General features: G+C 34.8%; 1 protein-coding gene across 3 annotated transcripts in view; it reads right to left on the bottom strand.

Moving 5' to 3' along the window:
* The window catches only part of MICU2 (mitochondrial calcium uptake 2), a 187,775-nt gene that overhangs the window by 146,019 nt on the left and 21,285 nt on the right, over positions 1-20,471 (bottom strand). Inside the window, exon 3 of one of the 3 annotated variants that reach the window (XM_044668301.1) lies at positions 1,308-1,336. The exons of the other annotated variants lie outside the window; for them this stretch is intronic. Coding sequence (XP_044524236.1) covers positions 1,308-1,336 — 29 coding nt within the window. The remainder of the gene's footprint in view (positions 1-1,307; positions 1,337-20,471) is intronic. 3 annotated transcript variants of the gene reach the window in all.

Raw genomic sequence — 20,471 nt, 5'->3', positions numbered from 1 at the left:
TGGCTCTCCTCAGTCCAATTCATCTTCCATTCCCCTACCAAAGTGATTTTCCTAAAGTCCAGGTCTGGCCATGTCACCTCCCTATCTACTCAAACTCCAGTGGCTCCTCATTGCTCCGAGAACCAAATAAAAAAATTCTCTTTTGGGAGTTCAAAGCCCTTCATGACCAAGCTCCTTCTCCACCTTTCTAGTCTTCTTACATCTTATTACTTACCACATACTCTTTGATCAGTATCACTGCTTCCTTGATGGTCTAGAAACAGGATACCCCCTTGCCTAGAATGCTCTCTCACCTCATCTCCCCCTCTTTAGTTCCCTCACTTTAATTCCCAACTAAATCCTATATGCCCTTTTAATTCTAACACCTTCCTTCTTTTAATTATTTCCTATTTTTCTTATATAGTTTTTTTGGTAAATATTTATTTGCTTTTCTCCCTCATTAGATTGTGAGCTTATTGAGGGTAGGGACTGTCTTTTTCCTCTTCTTGGGTCCCCTGTGCTTAGCAAAGTGCCTGGTGAATAGCAAGTACTTAATAAATATTTATTGATTGAAAGATGAAATTTTATAATTTTGGGAGTGGGCAAAATCATCTTTCTTCATGGAAAATAAGGCATCTGAGCTGCGCCTTAAAAGAAAAGAAGGACTGCAGTAGCAGAGATAAGGGAATATTTCATGTATTTGCAAAAGTGCAAATTAACATTTGAGAGCAACCAGCAATCCAGTTTAGTGGGAATGTGGGATGTAGGTTGAAGTCAGGCTATAGAGGGTTTTAACTGCCAGATTTAAGTATTTTATTATTCGGTCTCAGTTGTAATAATGAATAACAGTTTTTTGATTAGGGATCTGATATGGTCAGACATATACATGAGGTAGATTAATTTGTCAATAGTATGAAGCACAGATTAGAAAGGAGAGGGAATAAAAGCAGAAAGACTATTTATAAAGCTACTACAATAACCCAAATGAAAGATGATATAGGTATGAAGTATGGTGTTTGGGGGAGACATGAGCATAAAGGCTTCCACTTATATATATTTTTAAATGACCTTAAAATTACAAGGCTGAGGATATAGATAAAAAGCATTTCTAGGCTATCTCTAAGCCATGCCACCTGTACTGTGGCTATCTTCTCCAACCAGAATAGGTTAACTTCCTCTGAGTCCTTAAGCTCTCATTAGTAAGCTATTACTTTATCTAGCTTGGTCCCTGGCCTACTTACTCACTTCAGGGTCATTTCCACGTCATAGTGTCTGTATTCTTGCCTTTTCCTCATTTCACTTAAATTCCTGTGTCTGGGGCCCTGGACCTTTGCTGATTGCCCAGTCTTGGTCCTTCCTAGCTGTTCCAAAGTCATGCCACTCAAGTCATATCCTTTCACTTGTCCCACTTTCTCTCTTACTTTTCACTTCTACCTTTCTTTTCCTGTAATAAATTGTAAGCTCCTTCAGAGTGGAGTCTATTTTACTTGCTAGTTTTTCATTTTCACAGGGGCTGGCAAATAGCAAGTGCTTAATAAATATTTTTTTACTTATTCAAAAGAATCCCCTAGGCAGGCTATTAAAAAACTCAAGCTACGTAAGGACTATGATATGGAAGTCCAAAGATGTGATCTTAAGTTTAATTATTGGAAACACAGTGTTCAAAGTAAGTGATATTATAGTCCTATTGCTGTGGTCAGACTACTTTAGGAATATGATGCCTAATTCTAGGAGTTATATTTTAAGAAAGCTATTGATGGGGGGAAGCTAGGTAGCTCAGTGGAATAAGAGCCAGGCCCCAAAATGGGGGGTCCTGGGTTCAAATCTGATCTAATACATTTCCTGGCTGTGTGATCCTGGGTAAGTCACTTAACCTCCATTGTCTAGCCCTTACCACTCTTCTGCCTTGGAACCAATACGTGGTATTGATTCTAAGATGGAAGGTAAGGGTTTAAAAAAAAAAGAAAGATATTGATGAACAGGACCATGTTCAGAGGAAGGGAATCAGGGTGGTAAAGAAAGAAGAAACCATAAGATGCTACTAAAGGAATCTAGGAATGTTTAGCTTGGAGAGAGCACCCATGTATGACAGGCAAATATTTGACGAGCTATCATATGGAAGAGGGACTTGTTCTGCTTGCCTCTTAAGGGTATAATCAGGCTAAAGTATGGCTGATTTTGTCTCAATGTAAGGAAAAAATTTCCTAACAACTAAAGATGTATAAAAATAGAAGAGACTATCTTGAAGGACAATAGTTCCCTGACTATTTATTGGGGGTAATGTGGTCAAGATTCATGATTTCAGAGTATGGGTAGGGCTACATGACTGCTAGATTGCAAAATATTCTGGAATAGAAGAGTAGAAATTGGGAAACTACCAAAAATTAGTTGAATTGTTTAAAATACAAGGAAAGGTTTTGGCAGTGGAATTAGAGAATGGACAGGCTTAAACAATGACACAATAAAATGAGATAACAACTAGCTAAATAAATATGCAAATGGTTGAAATCATATCATTGGTAGTGCAAGTCAGAATAAATAAATACTTGTAACTATGCAGAATGCAAAAAAATCCCAACTACACTTAGTTAATATATATTATAGTGCAGTGATTCCCAAAGTGGGCGCTACCGCCCCCTGGTGGGTGCTGCAGCAATCCAGGGGAAGCGGTGATGGCCACAGGTGCATTTATCTTTCCTATAAATTGCTATTAAAATAAAAAAAAATTTAATTTCCAGGGGGCTAAGTAATATTTTTTTCTGGAAAGGGGACAGTAGGCCAAAAAAGTCTGGGAACCACTGCTATAGGGTATAGAACATCTTTTTACATTAAAAACAATGTTCCCAGAAAGCTACCCACACTCAGAGGAAGGACTGCAGGAGAGGAAACATATAAGAAAAACAACTGCTTGAACGCATGGGTCGGGGCGGACATGATTGAGGGTGTGGACTCGAAACTACCACACCAATGCAACTACCAACAATTTGGAAATTGGTCTTGATCAAGGACACATTACAAAACTAGTGGAAATGCGCATCGGCCATGGGTGGGAGGGGTGCGGGGGGGGGGGGTTGAAGGGGAGAGGTGGAGCATGAATCATGTAACCATGTTAAAAATGAATATTAATAAATGTTAAAAAAAACAATGTTCCCTAAATGGAATTGATATGTGTATCAATTAAAAAATGAAAAACATGAATTTCAGTCTTCAAAGCTCTGACCTCAGACCAACTAAGCAAAGACACAGCTGTTGCTTACTTAGGGAGAAGCAAAAAGTTAGGATGTATGAGTAACTGCTTTTAAGATACATGAGAAACAATGAGTAACTGCTATTCTCAAAAAAGATTCTTGAAAAAAAAAATCAATCTGATTCCTGAAATAGAAGAAAGGAGTTTGTGATCAGTCAGGAAGGAAAAGCAAAGCAAAGTCTGACCTGTAGCCTATAGTACATTTTGGAAGAGATTTCAAAAAGTCCAGGAAAAGATACATAGCATCCCATGCCTAAAAACTTTACAGAAGTAGAAAAAAAAGGAAAAATATTCCTAAAATAAAATTATGACAAGAATAACAAAGTTATTCCAATAATAAATGAGACTAATGTGTATATGGAAACAACCTCAACTAAAAAGACAGAGGACATGGAAGCAAGGGCAGATAGCTTAGGATTAATTAAAAAGAGTAGTAAGGTACTATAAAAATAGTTTCATGGGTATTAAAGTTCAAAATCAACTGAGAGTGATAAATGTTATAAAGGAGGAAGGAAAAGAAGGAAAGGAAACAAGTATTCATTAACCACTATATACTGAGCACTCTGCTAAGTGCCTTACTTATATTTCATTTGATCCTCACAATGCTGAGAGGTAGACACTATTATTATCTCTGTTTTACAGCTGAGGATACTGAGGCAGTAGAGGTTAAATGACTTGTCCAGGATCATACATCTAGTAAATGTATGAGTCTGGATTTGGTCTCCCTGACTTCTGACCCACTGCTTTATCCATTATACCATCTAGATTCCTCCTACAAACAACAAAAATGTAAATTCCTTGAGGGAGGGCTGTTTAATTTTTATCTTTGTATCTCTACAGAACAAAATAAAAAGGTAAAAAGAAAAGAGAAATCAAAAGACATTCAATAAGGTTCAATATGGAAAATTTTTTTACATGATTGTGCATGTAAAATCTAGATGTGATTGCTTACCATGTCGAGAGGAATGGGAGGTTGGGATGGAGAGAATTCAAGGCTCAATATTCTTTGAAAAATGTTGAAAACTTTTCACATGTAATTGGGTAAAAAAAGTAAAATTTAATACCTTAAAACAAAAGCAAAAAGCAGGGACTAGTAAATCACTGGAACTGCCCAAGCACAGTAAAGTTGATTTTTAGAAGGCACTTGACCAAATCTCTCATTTGAATGAATCTCATATTTTGTTTTTTGGACAGGTGTGTCATGAATTAGTGAATGACTAGATCCAAACAATAATTATTAGTGGGTTGATGTCAACATTAGAGTTAGAGATTTCTAAGGCAGTTTCATCAACAACTTGGATGAGGACTATTACATTTATAGATAATAAAACTTGGGAGAGAGAGAGCTAATAAAGTAAATGAAATTCAGGTTCTATAAAGATTTTGCTTGGCTAGGACAAGTTAGATTTAATAAGATGAAATGTAAAACATACAGGTGTCAAATTTTAAATCTGATTGAACAAAATAGTTGCACAAGTTTAGGACAGGGAAAATTTGAAGAAACAACAGTCTGAATAAACAGAACAAGTGGATGTTTTATTGTACTGCAAATTTAATATGACTGTGACATAAGAGCCAAAACAGCTAATACAAACATTAATATTCATATTATCTAGATCAAGAGAGGTGATAATTCATTTGGATACTATATCATGGTTGGACTATATCTGACTAGAATAAAACTTTAGGAAGGGCACTGATGAATTAAGTGCATTCAGATAAATGTGAGCTAGATGATAACAGTATTGGAAGCCATACCAAACAAGGATGGTTGAAAGAAGTGAGGAAATTTACTTAAGAAGAAAAGACTTAGTGTCAACTTGATAGATGTCTTCAAATATTTCTAGGGCTGTCTTATAGAACAGAAATTAGCAATGTTCCCATAGGGCAACACTAGGAACAATGGGTAGAAGTAAGAGAGAGATTGGTTTAGAGCAGGGGTCAGCAACGTATGGCTCTTGAGCCTCTTTTGAGGGCCAGATATGGCTCTTTGTGCAGGAGCCATAAAGTCAATTTTTTTTCAGGCGCTGTTACAGGAGCGCGCACTGTGAGCACTGTACGGCTCTCACGAAATTACATTTTAAAAAATGTGGTGTTTATGGATCTTACAGCCAAAAAAGTTGCTGACCCCTGGTTTAGAGTCAACGTAATGAAAACTTCCTTAAACAATATGAGTTATCTAAAAGAAGAATGTATTGCTTTAGGAGGTAAGGGGTTTCCTATCACCTGAAACCTCAAATGAAGTCTGAACTGCCATTTATCAGTAGTTTTAAAGAAGGAATTCCTATTGAGGAATAAATTATGGCATGATATCTTTGAAATTCCTTCTGACCCTGTAATTTTGTGATCCAAAACACTAGTTATACTAAGAAAATTTCAAACAAAATCTTATATTTTTGTTAGTAGTTCACATGAAAGTATGCTTCAGGTGTTTTGATTTTTCTTTTAAAAAGTCACTTCTTGGCACGTGATAAACTGCTGCTTATCTAGCCTTCTCCACAAAAAGTATTGCTTATTATTTTTTTTTTTTTGCTTCTGAACCTCCAGTACCTAGTACAGTGCCTGGCACATAAATAGTAGGTATTTAACAAATGCTTGTTGTTTATCCATGCATAAAGATATGTATTTGTAGTTGTGCATATTCATTTGTTCTTTTGTATTTTAAACTCTTCTTACTGTGTATTGGTTCCAAAGCAGGAGAGTGGTAAGGACTAGGCAATGGGGGCCAAGTGACTTGCCCAGGGTCACATAGCTAGGAAGTGTGAGGCCAGGTTTGAACCTAGAATTTCCCATCTCTAGGCTTGGCTTTCTATCCACTGAACTACCCAGCTGTCCCTTAATATTAATTTGTTCTATCCAACTATCTGAATGCTTTCTCTAATGAACATATTATATGAGTCATGATGAAAAAACTTATTAAAGCACTTTACCATGTTAAGTTACACAATTGACCTAATTTCCAAATACTGGTGATCAATGTAGTTTATTGCTGCATGTCTAATAAATGTACAACCTTAGTTTCATAAAGTAACCTGTGTTCAGTGTACAATCTGCCAAAATGCTCTACTGGCAAAGTAAAAAAGATCCCAAGTAAACAAATTCCAGGAATATGTGAAAATAAAGTATATACATCTCCACAGAAGGAAACTCAGTAACAGCAATTCTTACTTGAAACTGCCTATTTGCGATTCCTCTTTGCTGTTTCTAGGCTCCAGTTACCTAAAGGCTCCTAGGATATGGCTTTTTATCAAATTCAACTAATTATTTTGCTTTCATCTACCATATAAACTGATTGATATGCAATTATATCTTAGGTTAGTAATAGAAATGTTAACAATACTAGAACTTGTATAAAAATGCATTCTTGTCAAAAGTTTAAGGAAAGTTCTTTACATTGTCAACATGTTAAATTGTCTCCTTCAGTTTGAAACAAGTTTTTTTTTTTTTAATCTTCCTTAATGGACTTCTAGCAATGTGATCAGAGTGGGACAATATTACCTTTGTAGTTTCTGAGAAGTAATCTTGAATAATTCTGATGGCTATCAGTGTAGTAATTCAAGGATTTGATTACTGCCTATTCACTGGATCACCTATGTTATTTAATAAGACCAAACTAAATAAAAAAGAGTTTCATTATTAAGCAAATGATGCAACACACTATAACAATAGCTGGTAATAAGATTTTTGAACTCTGACTCTTTTCTGTATTTATCTGTGATATATTTGACACTTTTTATTACACCTGCCCCAGAGATATTTCCTGACTAAATTCCAAAGATGCTGGTTTTTTTTAAAGAAAGCTTTATTATGATTTAGAATTTTCACCAAAGAAAAGAAAATCACATATAACAATTCAGGTTACTGGGAAAAACCGAGAATTCTCATCTAGTTTAAATTTTATTTCCTGGAATTCTGTTTCATACAATTGTTGCCATTGCTGTTTTATAAATTAAGACTAACTGGCATGTACTGTCCAATGTGTATTATGACTAACAACTACTTTTCTTTGTTTGGTAAATGTTGCAATAGATCATCTTTTCAACATTATCAGTCAATCTGAGATTCTTACAGTAATATGTTCAAAGAAATGTCTTTATTTTAATTATCATTCTCACTTTCTCCTATATTCTATTTATGTAACAAATTCAAGAGAATTGACAAAGTAGTTATATAATACTCACAAAATGCTTAAAGGAGCACTGATTAGCTCACCTACCAAAAATCTGATTAATTTTAAAGCAAGAAGATGGTCACAAAAGAATGCATTTGAGTTTTTCAGTGCCCCTATGATATTCCTGTGGGTATCCATCTAAGCCTTTGAAGTTCTGTCCTGTGTGTAACTTTTCAACAATCCTACCATGGTATCTGAAGCAAAGTTATACTCTAGCAATTCACAGTTGTCTCATAGTGAGCCTCAAGAAATCCATTTCCAAACTTCATCCACTTTGGTTGGAATGTACTGGATGATAACACAAGATGGTGCCATTTTTAATAAGGCTATAATAGACTAGATATCTTACAAGAATAGTCTTTTTAATTTCATGGAAATAACTGCTCAGTAATTGAAGTCTTAGGGATAGACTTTATCTTGACAAATGTTTTTAACCAAAGGTTCTTGGTTGTTAGGCTTCAGGATCATTCAAAGAATGGGGATTCTAAACTGTTTATCACATTCTCAATACCCTTAGCACTCTCTTTTAGAAAAGCATCCCATGTTTCAATGAGCTTCTGGGATTTCAATTGTTTTCAGATTTATCTAAGCTCATAATTCTTTTTTTTTTTTTAAACCCTTACCTTCCCTTGGAGTCAATACTGTTTATTGGCTCCAAGGCAGAAGAGTGGTAAGAGTAGGCAATGGGAGTTAAGTGACTTGCCCAGGGTCACACAGCTGGTTAAGCTCATAATTCTGAGGCCTGGACCTGCTCAATAATGTTGATGAAGGTCTGGAGACTCAAATAAGTTTATTGCTCCGTGCTGCATAGAAAAGAACTTGAAGTTCCATCCCTATATTCAAGCATGGTCTTTTTCACTGCTAGGCTGCCTGCTATGATAGCAAATAAGCACAATCAAAGCTGATGTCTTCTAAAGAGATTATAGTACTCAGTGCCTGATATTCTGGACCAATCAATCATTCATTCAACAAATGATCTGATATTGAGATAGTATTCAACTATTCATTGCTTCTCTTTTGTTGTATGGGGATTACTACTATAGATGATGGGCATTCTCTGCCAATGTGGCACAATGGCAGCATTCTATAGAGGAGATATTTAGCAACTGATAACTTTATTTTATTTTTTAAAATCTAATTTCAGACTTATTATCACTAATATATTAAGTTAGGGCCTACATATCCTTAATCCTGAACTGGTTTTATGGAATTACAGGATTTTGTGAGGCCTGTATGATCTAAACTTGTCTCTATTTCTAGCCTAGACTGACCAAAGAATCTGAGCTGTATAGAGTACATTTTCTTTTAAGCCCTAATAATTAGGTAGCATTTGATTTCTGTTTTGTACTAAATGAAGACTTTAAGAGATATAGGATAACAACAATAATAATAGCTAGCAATTATATAATGCCTTAGGATTTGCGAAGGGCTTTATAAATATTCTCTCATTTGATCTTCACATTAACCCTGGGAAATAGATTCTATTATTATTCTCATTTTAAAAATAGGGAAACTGAGGCTCAAGGAGGCTAACTGACTTGCTGAGGGTCACTATACTAAATACTGAAGATACAAAGATGAAAAAAATGACTGTCCCTGCTTTCAAAGAGATTGCGTTTTAGTAGGGGGGTAAGAACATATACATAGACACACACATACAAAATACGAATGAGAACATAATTAAATACACAAGAGAGGATAAAAAGAATGAGATGAAAATTGAAGGAATGAAGAAATCACATTTTTCTGTAGGCATTGTGGAAGGCATTAAGAAGAAGATAGCACCTGATTTAGGTCTTGAAGGCAGGGACAGATTTATATTCCAAAGTTTTAAAAATCTGTTTTTAAAAAGAGAATAACAGTTTACATTTAAGAGGCATTTTGTAAAATATAGTTTCATAAGCAGTTCCTAAATGTTTTTATAGCACTGATTATGGATCTCTCTATGCTTCCATTAAATTCTACCTTGTATCATACTTATTTGTGTATAGGTTATCTTCCTACCTTGGACTTCCTGTGCCTTAAAGACAATCACTGTGATTTTTCATCTTTTTATCCCTAGCCTTTGGTAATGTGTCTTGAAAAGCAGGCACTTAATAAATCTCAGTGGTATTTGTTGAAGGAAATTTGAGAATACTAGCAAAGGGAATACTATTTATGGATAATTTGTTCTTGGTTATAGATATTATTTTCAGACTTTGCACTTAAACTTTATTACTTGTGAGTATAATATGACATAAACAAATGCTATAAAATCTGAATAAGTTTTAATAGATTTACATAAACAAAATCCAAATAATAGGCCATAAAAGCACATAAATTTTTATCTATAATCTATTGTATGTCTAGAAATATTTTAAAATGCAATATGTTGGTGCTAATTAACCTAAAATTAACACCTAAATTTATAAAATTAAATTGTCCTTTGCTCTATTTTGTTTGGGACTACCTAAATGCATTCATCATGATGTTCTTCATGAAGAATGGTATTAAAAATAAGCAGAGACTAAACGTAATTGGTATTTACTGCTAATGTATTTGTGTGTAATGTAGTAGGTTTAATGATGGTACATTTGAGATGAATATGCCAAGGGCAATAAACTTTTGTATGTTATAAAGTTTAACAAGCATGAAAACATTGTAAGCACAATGACTAAACCTTTTTTCCACTGAAACAGCAGGAATGCAAAGGAGTTTTTTTCTTTATTGCCTCAGGTGACAAAAATGTGTAGAAACAGATAAGTGATGACAAAGCTTTGATGTTAATAAACCTAAATGGAAGTCAAAAATCAAAGTGTGTAAATGGCTAGGTTATAAAAAGAAAGATGATAGAGTTATACCCTGTAATTAGATATAATTTGTGCTTTTGACATAGCTATTTGTCATGAATGAGAGGTTGTCCTAATTTTTTTCCCCTTATATAATGGAAGCACAGTATCAATGTATTCCACTGCCAACTTTTTATTTTAAACAGAAGGGAAAAAAATGACTAAACGTATGGGACACCTAGAACTCACAGGCTCATAGGGTTTTAAATATAGAGCTATTTAGTCCTACTTTTTCATTTTATAGAAGAGGAAACTAAGACCTAGTGACTTGCCCAAGATTTCACAAATAGTAAATACGCATAGGCAGGATCTGAACTCAAATCTTCTGAGTATAAATCCAGTTTTCCACCCACATTACCTCATGACCTCCAAAGCACAGTTTAATTTTAATTTTTGTAGCTTTTTCTATTTGATCAATTGGTCCTAAGTAGATTACTCCCAAAAAATACACTAGCAAAAAAGGTTCTTAACCATTTTTTTATGTTTTGGACTCCTTTGATTGTCTTGTGAAGCCTATGGATCTCTTCTCAGAATGTCTTTAAATATTTGAAATGAATACTAAATTTCAATTAGAAGTTAATGAAAACAAAGATGTAGGTTTTCCCCCATCCTCATTCTCAAAGTCCCTAAAATCTATCCATAGGCCTCAAATTAAGAATCCTTTACAACTAATATAATAATGTCAAATTCAAACTTGATATTCAATGCCCTCCCTAATCTCTCTGCTGATCTTAGGTCTTATATCTCCAATTATCTTTCAAACATCTCAAAATGGATATTCAGTAATTATCTTAAAATCAATGAGTCCAAAACTGAAGTCATTATCTTTCCCTTTCTAAACTCCCTTTCTAAAGTTCTCTATTGCTGGCAAGGGTACCACCAATCCTTCCAGGCCCTCAGGACAACAAAGGACTCCTCACTATCTCTCATACCCCATATTCAATCTGCTGACAAGGCCTATTAATTTGATCTTTGCAAGATATCTTTACTATATACCCTATTCTCTCCTCTGATACTGCTATCACCCTAGTTCAGACCTTCATCAGTTCACACTTCAACTATTGCAATAGTCTGCTGGTGTGTCTGCTAGCTTCAAGGGTCTCTACAATTCATTCCATCCACTATTCAGCTTCCAAAGTAAAAAAAAAATTTCTAAGACACAAGTCTAACCATGTTATTCCTTTATTCAAGAAACTCTAGGGGATCCCAACTGCCCCTAGAATCAAATAAAATCAAAGCTCTGTAAAACCTAGGCCCTTCCCTTCCCTCACTCTGTTCCTTTCCCATCTGCAACATTCCCTAATAGGGACTCTTCAATCAAGTGACACTGGCCTCTTTGCTGTTACACTAAGACACTCCATCTCTTGGCTCTGGGCATTTTCACTGGCTGTCCTTCTATGCCTGTTATTCTTTCCCTCATGTTTTCTCCTTGTTTCTCTGGCTTGCTTTCATGTTCTAACTAAAATCACATTTTCTAAAGGAAGCACTACCCAATTCTTCTTAATTCTAATTCCTTTTCTCTTTTAATTATGTCCAATTTTTCCTGTATGTAGCTTTCTTGTACATGTTTGAATGCTTGTCGAGTCCCCCATTAGGTTTGTGAGTTCCTTGAAGGCAGGGACTATCTTTTGCCTCTTTTGTATCCCTGGCATTTAGCACAATGCCTGGTATATAGTAAGTAACAATAAATATTTGTTGACTGAGGACTAGCAACAGAAATTCCTTTTTGAATTTGGAAAATTTTGTTTAATTAATTAATTTAGAATATTTATCCATGGTTACAAGATTCATGTTCTTTCCCTCCCCTCCCCCTAGCCCTGGCCCATAGCTGACATGCAATTCTACTGGGTTTTATATGTGTCATTGATCAAGACCCATTTCCGTATTATTGATATTTGTACTGGGGTGATCATTTAGAGTCAAAATCCCCAATCATATCCCCATCAAGCCATGTGATCAAGCAGTTGTTTTTCTTCACAGAAAATTTTAAGTCCTAAACTTGCTTCTCTCTGCTAAGAAAGAGATTCAATTATTTAACACTTTTCAGCTTCTGTCAATCAGTTAGTTAATCAGCCAGAAAACAAACATTTATTAAGTATCTACTTTGTGCCATACACAAAACTAAGTGCTAGGTATATAAAAAGAAGCAGAGGACAGCCTCTTCCCCTAATGATTTCACATCTTAATGGGGAGATAACAAATATGTACATGCAAACTATAATACATGATAAAATAGTAAATAATAAAGATATGGAAGACATTAGAATTAAAAGGGGTAAGGAGAGGCTTCCTGAAGAAAATGGGATTTTAATTGGAAATTAGAGGAAGCCAGGGAAACAAAGAGGTAGAGAGAGCATTCTAGGCATGGAGAATGGCTAAAGAAAATGCCAGGAGCCAAGAAATGGAGTGTCTTGTTTCTAGAATATCCAGGAGATCAGTGTTACTGGATCAAAGAGTATGGAGTGGGGAATAAAGATATAAAAAGAGTGTAAGAAGCCTCAATTACCTCATTTGTGAAATGGAAATATCCTCACCACTTATTTTCTTGGGTTGTTGACTGGAAGGCATTTAATAAACTCTGAAATGTGCAATTGTTATCATTATCAGTCCTAAATTCTCTTGGTCCCACTATGTATTCAGAAAATACAAACTCTTTTTTTTCTATCTTTTTGTATATGTACTCAACAGTAAATTCTAAAGTATATGACAGCAATTATATTATATAGGTATAAAAGACCTGGAATTTCATCAATACTGGAAGCTCCCTACAGAAATGGAGATCAGTAACTTAGAAAGTTGTCTGAGGCACCAAGGAAGGAAATTTATCCTGAGTCACACACCCTGTAATGTGTCAGAGTCAAGTTTTGAGAATTCAGGTTTTTCATATGACTCCAAGGCTAGCTCTTTAATTACTATGTCACAGTGCCTCTATGAATGACTTTTTTTTTTTAACTACAAGAAGAACTAAAATAGTTTTAAAAGATTGTGAGCTTTCATTTTCAGCTTTTAGAAACTGTAATGAATTTTTAGAAACTAGCAATTTATAATAGGATAGTAAAACAAAAATATATTTTTTGGGAATCCTAGTAGTATGTCTTAAACCTACTTAACAGGTAAATTAAAAGGAAATTAAGAAAACTTAGGAACTTCATACTTCACCCTGCTGTAGCTACTAAATTGTCTACATTATTCATGGGCTTTAGTCACTTCCACTTAATAGCTCTTCAAAGGCTTGACAGCTATTTGTGTTCCTTCTAAAGCCTTTTCTTTTTCAAGGTAAACTTTCCCAGTTCCATTAAGACATCCTTTATGCCTATCTCTGCAGTTCCCTCATCATCCTGGTTGCCTTCCTCTGGAAATCAGTTAGTTAATAAGCATTTATTAAGTGCCTATCATGGGCCAGGCAGAAAGGTAAAAAAAAAAAACCAGAAACAACATGGTCCCTGTCCCCAAGGGGTTCACATTCTAATGGGGGAAGCAACATGCAAACAATTATGTATATATAAGATATATAAGGTGTAAATGGGAGGTAACCTCAGAGGGAAGCACTGCTTTAGCAGTGTGGGGACAGGGAAAAAGCCTCCTGCATGAAGTGTAATTTGAGGTGAGTCTTGAAGGAAGCCAGGAGTTGAAGGTGAGAATTATAGCTTTGCTGTGAGAGGGGGGAAAAAAGTGTGTGTGTGTGTGTGTGGGGGGGGTGTTTCGCAATGAGTAAAATTCCCAAGGCCCGCTTTGATCTCTGTGTTGTCAAAAATAATGCAAAAATAATGGATAACATTCCAGGCAACAGGGACAGCTAGTTAAAAGGCACAGAATCAGGAGATAAGAGTCTCACATGCAAGGAACAGCAAGAAAGCCAGTATTGATGGATTGTAGGGTATAAGAGAATCAGTTGAAGAAGAGTAGAAAGGTAGGAAAGGGAAAGGTTTTGAAGGGCTTTAAATGCCACATAGAGGATATTATATTTGATCCTGGAGATAACAGGGAGCTATTGGAGTTTACTGAATTGGTGAGGTATGGAGGCAATATGGTCAGACCTACACTTTAGGAAAATCACTTTGGAAACTGAGTGGAAAAAAGATTAGAATAGTAAAATTTGTTTGTTACATTAAAATTCCCAGGTATCTCCCACCCTCTCTCTTAATGTAGCCTAAGACAACATTAATGTCTTTGATCGTGCTATATTGCTATATTAAGGGTTAGTATCAGGATGGAAACTGTATGAATGGAGAAAAGGGACATATATGAAAGATTTTATGAAGGTAGAAATGACAAGGCTTGGCAAAAAGATGGATATTGGGTAAATAATGAGGGAAGAATTGAGAATGGCATTGAAGTTGTGAGCTTAGTTAACAGGAGGATAGTGGTATCTGGAATAGTAAAAGGGAACTGCAAGGTCCATAGATATGCAGTTTTAGAATTCTCAGCAATATAACATGCAAACAAAAACTTTTTTAAAAGAAAATTTAACTATTAAAAACAAAAAACTGGGGCAGCTGGGTAGCTCAGTGGATTGAGAGTCAGGCCTAGAGACAGGAGGTCCTAGGTTCAAATCAGGCCTCAGACACTCCCCAGCTGTGTGACTCTGGGCAAGTCACTTGACTCCCATTGCCCACCCTTACCACTCTTCCACCTAAGAGCCAATACACAGAAGTCAAGGGTTTAAAAAAAAAACAAAACAAAACAAAAAACAAAAAACTAGTAATAAGGAAGTTCAGAAAAGGGAAGGATTTGGAAAGAAAGAAAATGAGTTTTGTTTTCAACATGCTGAATTTGAGATGCTGATGGTACATTCAGTTGAAGATGTCTAAAGGACAGTTGATGATGAGAGATTGGAAGTCAAGAAAGAGGTTTGGATATATATACATGAATTATATGAACAGTGATGTTCATTGAACCTGTGGGAGCTGATGATATAACCAAGCAAGACAGTATAGAGAAGAAGTATCAAATACATGGATCGGATGATGCATGAGGCCCATAATACTCCCAAATGCAGCCTGATGCAGACTGAAATGTAAATTGGAAATACTTAATAAAACAAATTAAAATGTAAAAAACAGATTATACGTTTTAAAACTAGGTCAATATATAGTCAAGAAAGATACTTATTTACAGTATAGTAGATTTTGTTTCTATTTGAGTTCTATTTGACCATGAAGGGAAAAGAGGGAATAAAAAAAGGCCAGTGACAGACCTTTGAGGAATACCCCAAAGGAAGTGGGTATGATTAGGAGCAAATAGCAAAGGAACTGAGAAGGTGTGGTGAGAGTGGAAGCATTATGGCATATAAAATTTTTTCTTAAAATATGGCATATATATATAACATTATATATAATTATTAATTAATATTATATAATATACCTGGAATATATAATATGTCAGAGGCAGTCTGCCTTGCTATAGTGAAGTTATTACCTTCCTTATTCTGGACACTATCTCTCTTTTTAAATTAAATTAAATTAAATTAAATTGAATTGAATTAATTTATTTGTTTGTTAAATTAAAATTCCCAGGTATCTCTCACCCTCTCTCTTAATGCAGCCCAAGACAGCATTAGTTTCTTTGGTCATGTCATATTGCTATACTGAGCTAACAACCCACTTAAAACTCAAATCTTGTTCGCATAAACTGTTGTCTTGGCCATGACTTCTCCATTCTACTTTTCATTGAAGTTGCTTTTTTGAAACCTGTAAATTCAATTATTACTTCTATTTTATAGCCAAGAACACCGAAGATAAAATGACTTGTCCAAGTCACAAAACTAATAAGCTTTTGATCCTAACACCAACCATAATTCCTCTAAAATAAATTATACATACATAATATACAAATCAAATGCATATGCATATCATACACAGAATAAGCTATGTTAAGGAGAGCAAAGCAGATTATTCACATCTACAAATGTCAGGAGAGATGATAATTGTGAGTGGCAATATTTCTGAAGACCTAATAGTGAAATCTTTAGGACAACTGCCTTAAGAGGGAGAAGATAGCTTCATAGACTACCTACTATTCAATAAGAAAGAGAAAGATAAAATTATCACTGAATACAGATCTGAAATAGAAACTTTTAAATCAACTTATTGTCACTATGTCACTCAAGTCAAAAAACTACTCACTAGTTATAGATTGATGCATTAAAAATGCAGGAACCACAAACACAGTAAATGGACAAAGCATCAAAGCTGTATTATTTTTGACAACACAGAGATCAAAGAGGACCTTGGGAATTTTAGCCACTGCCAACCCATAATTTTTTCCACTCATAGCAGAGCTGTAATTCAATGAAAGCAGAAACATTCTCTTATTTTGGATTCTAGTAAAGTACTCTACCCATAGCAGTGATAGTTTAAAAACAATACAGAACTCTTAGAGAGTGTTCTTAGCTCTATTTAGGCAATATAGATTTTAAAAGCCTGGCTGCAATAAGTTCCTATGCTGTGATTACACACATTAGTCTAATCTTTAAGATGTTAACCTTTAAATTTACAAAAAGACAGCAGATGGTACTTGAAATTTAATTAATCACTGCCATTTAGTTAGATATCATATAGTTGCTTTGAAGAAGGTATGCTAGCAGGAGAGAAGAAACAAGAATAAAGATATAAAGAGATACTTAGGCTATGTAGAATCCTGAAAAATAGAATGGTTCTAAAAAGAAAATAGAAAACACTGAAATATTTCAGAGATATGAATGACAAACATGTTAATAAGGGAAAAATTTTAGTCACTTTGAAAAATAAAACAAACCTAAATTTACAGATGAAAGTAAGGAAAAAGGAAAAATATCACTATAGAGCAATATTCCTAAAAGGAGGAAAGACAATAATTTAAAACACAGTAAGGAATGTGCTGGAAAAATGTGTGTGTGTGTTTGTACCTGGTTTGTCCTGAATGTGAGGAATTCTTGGTGTGGAAATTCCTTTCACTGATGCACATCAGCAATATAGTCTTTGGGAATTACCTGAGGCACTGAGAGAATAATTGATTTGCCTTTAGTCAGATAATCAGTATATATTTGAGGCAAGACTTGAACTCAAGTTATACTGACTCCAAGGCTAGCCCCATTAGCCACATTACCACAGAGTTAGGAAAATGCAAATTAAGCCCAACATAATATAAACATCTGAGAAAAACAGTCATAGTACTTTCAAATGAATTGAAGATGGGCATTTATAAAACATAACAAATTGCACCTTTACATAAGTTTGAAAAATTAAGCTCTAAGTAAGCTCCATGACCATTTTTCATATTTTATTAACTGGATACAAATACTTACTAACATGAGAAATGTCAATTGTAAACAACCAAAACAGTCATCACATGTAATATTTCAAAATGGAAGATGTATGACCAATAAAAGTCTTTGCTGTTTCTATAGCTTAGGCTTAATCATGTTCTTACCTTGCTTACCAAAAAACCTTTAGTGGCTCCCTAGACTTATTTCACTATTCCCTCTCACATACTCTATGCTCTAGTGAAAATAAACTATAAATCATCTCCAAATATTGAAATATTTTACTGGTAAGGTCTATCTCAGGTGCCACTTTATTCATAATGGCTTCTCAGCTAAAAGTGATCCTCTTCTACTTCCATCACTTAGATTTCCTTCCATAATTCTTGCCTGCCACTCTGAAAGACCTTTCTTATGCACATAACATTCAGATCTGTATAACAATTATTTGTGTAGAGGTTTAATCTTTACTACTATACTGTAAACTCCCCGAGGGCAAAACTTATATCTTATTTAATCCTTGGGTTCCAGAATATATTACTCTTTCCCAACATGTTAGGCTGTTGGCACTTAATATTTTTGTTGAGTTAAACTGAATAGTGTTCAATCTAAATTACAGTGGGGTACTTAAAAATTTAAGTAAGACCATTCACCAACCAAAATGGTTTCATGGGAAGATTAAGAATGACCATATACATGCCAACAAAGGAAATGTGTTTATTTATTCTAATAGACAAAAAACAGCTGGCAAAAGTCTCTGAAAATCTTTGGTTAGCCCCTCCCAGTTCTGACTACAATAGACAGCTGCTTGGCTCTGCATATGCCATAAAGTGATCCTTCTCAACTGTGATCACTTCATCAAATGCAAAACAAAAAATAAGAAATATGAGTATTAACTTTGCTGCAAGTCAATATTAAAAATGAAATTCAACCCAAACTTTAAATTAAGGTAATTTTTCTTCCTCTTAAGAAACTGATGTGAATAAATGTTCAGCCATCAAAATCTCCCAAATTTCATACTGCTTGACAACCTAACACTCAACGCAATTTGATGATGATTAGCTCTCAAGTAGTTATCTTTAATTCAATCTGCAGCTGCCAAATGGAAACTGCAATGACATAAACTATTGATGTTACTTTCTTTTAATGTCATCCCACTCAATTAGATTTTCACAAGGAAATGTTGTTATACATGTATATATCATTGTATAAATATGAAATATGTGTGACTAACTATACACTTAAACTGCATGGACTACCCATCTGTTTTCTTTTGGTCCTAATATTCTCCCAGTCACAGCTCTTTTATCCATTAACCTGGAAAGAATGGGGTAAAAATGGCTAATAGAGAGTTTATTCTCAAGATGAGTAGGGAGCTTACCTCCCTAGTAAGTAACACTAATCCAGCTGCCCACATGAAATACATCACACAGAACTAAAAGAGCTAGTGGATATAACTGCTGAGCCATCAATGGCCTTAGGAAAATTTTGGATAAAGGTAGAGGTTTCTTTTTTAGAAGGTAAAAAGGCAAATGTTATCTTGATACACAAAAAGTAAGAGAATGGAGTGGACCAGTAGGGCTGACAATGATTCTTGGCAAAATTCTAGAATGTCCTATTAAAGGGATGGTTAGTGAACATGTTCAGAGCTTTCAGAGGAAATGAAGAAGTATGATGAAGGAACTTGAAATCATGCTGGTTGAGAATGAAGAAATTGTTTATGTTTACTATGGAGAAGAAAAACTTGAGAATATGATAGCTAATTCAAAGAATTTAAATGCTAGGTAAAAATGATATTAGACCTCAAAGAGCAGTGTCTGAACCAAGATTCCTTTGAATTCTGAAGTTCTGTGATAGAGAGAATTCTCTCATGGTCCTCTGCCATTCTGACATATTACTAGGTTAATCTGGGAAGACAGTCTGAAGAAAAGGTTTGTGAGTGAGGATTGGTCAAGAGAAATGAGAAACACAAGAGTTTTAGGCTACATGGGCAGGAAGTAAGATACTTTCTATCTGTGTGACCCTAGGCAAGTCATTTAACCCTCACTGCCTTACTGCTCTTCTGCCTTACAACCAATACACAGTATTGATTCTAAGATATAAGGTAAGGGTTAAAAAAAAAAGAACAAGGTCAAGCCTGGGTCTTTTATTTCAGTCAGCCTAACATGTTGGGAAAGAAGAAGCTGTGACTTGACATGCAACTTCAAAAATATTACCCAAACATTAATATTATAAATATTATAAGTAGTTAATATAAACCATCTTTGATAAAGATCCTTGATCACTATATTACATCCAGCTAAGTAAAGAAGAATTATTAGATATTTATATTCATTGAGAAATTTGATTATATCAATATTCTGATTTGAGGATTAAAGAATAAAGTACAAAATCCATTGCTTAGCTTTATTCCCTGGAAATAGGTCAAAAGTGATCAATTATCATGATAAATTGGGGGCAACAAAGTAAAACTTTTATACTATCTATTCTGTAGGGGTACCTCTGAGTGGCACAATACAGTAGATTGTTGATTAGGAAGGACTAATATTCATAAGCCCGAGGAGTGATCAATATATCTTATCATATTTGTAAACCAACTTTTAAATACTTTAAAATAATTTTATACTATTTCCATGAATAAATCTTCTCCTTGGCTCATTATTTCTTTCACCTTTTCCTTTAAAAATAGCTAGGGGTTTTCAATAAGAAAGGACAAATGATTTATAGGGTCACGAACAATGTATTAAATAAGTTAAATAAATATTTCAAATGTGGATTTTCCATGACATTTTTTAAGCCTGTGACCTTTACCAGGGGTCTGCAACGTATGGCTCTCGAGCCATATCTGGCTCCACCTCCTGACCAGCCAGTCCCAGCAGAGCCCCAGGATGTGCCCCAGGGGGCCCTACAGCCCCAGCCCCATATTCCAGCTCCTTCTGCCTCCATCCTCCTTCCGCAGGCATTTATGGCTCTCACGGCCAAAAAGGTTGCTGACCACTGCCTTTA

The sequence above is a fragment of the Gracilinanus agilis genome, chromosome 3 (genome assembly GCF_016433145.1).
Source record: "Gracilinanus agilis isolate LMUSP501 chromosome 3, AgileGrace, whole genome shotgun sequence".
Taxonomy (NCBI): domain Eukaryota; kingdom Metazoa; phylum Chordata; class Mammalia; order Didelphimorphia; family Didelphidae; genus Gracilinanus; species Gracilinanus agilis.
Note: the sequence above shows the minus strand (reverse complement) of the source record. Positions and strands in the feature narration are given on the sequence as shown.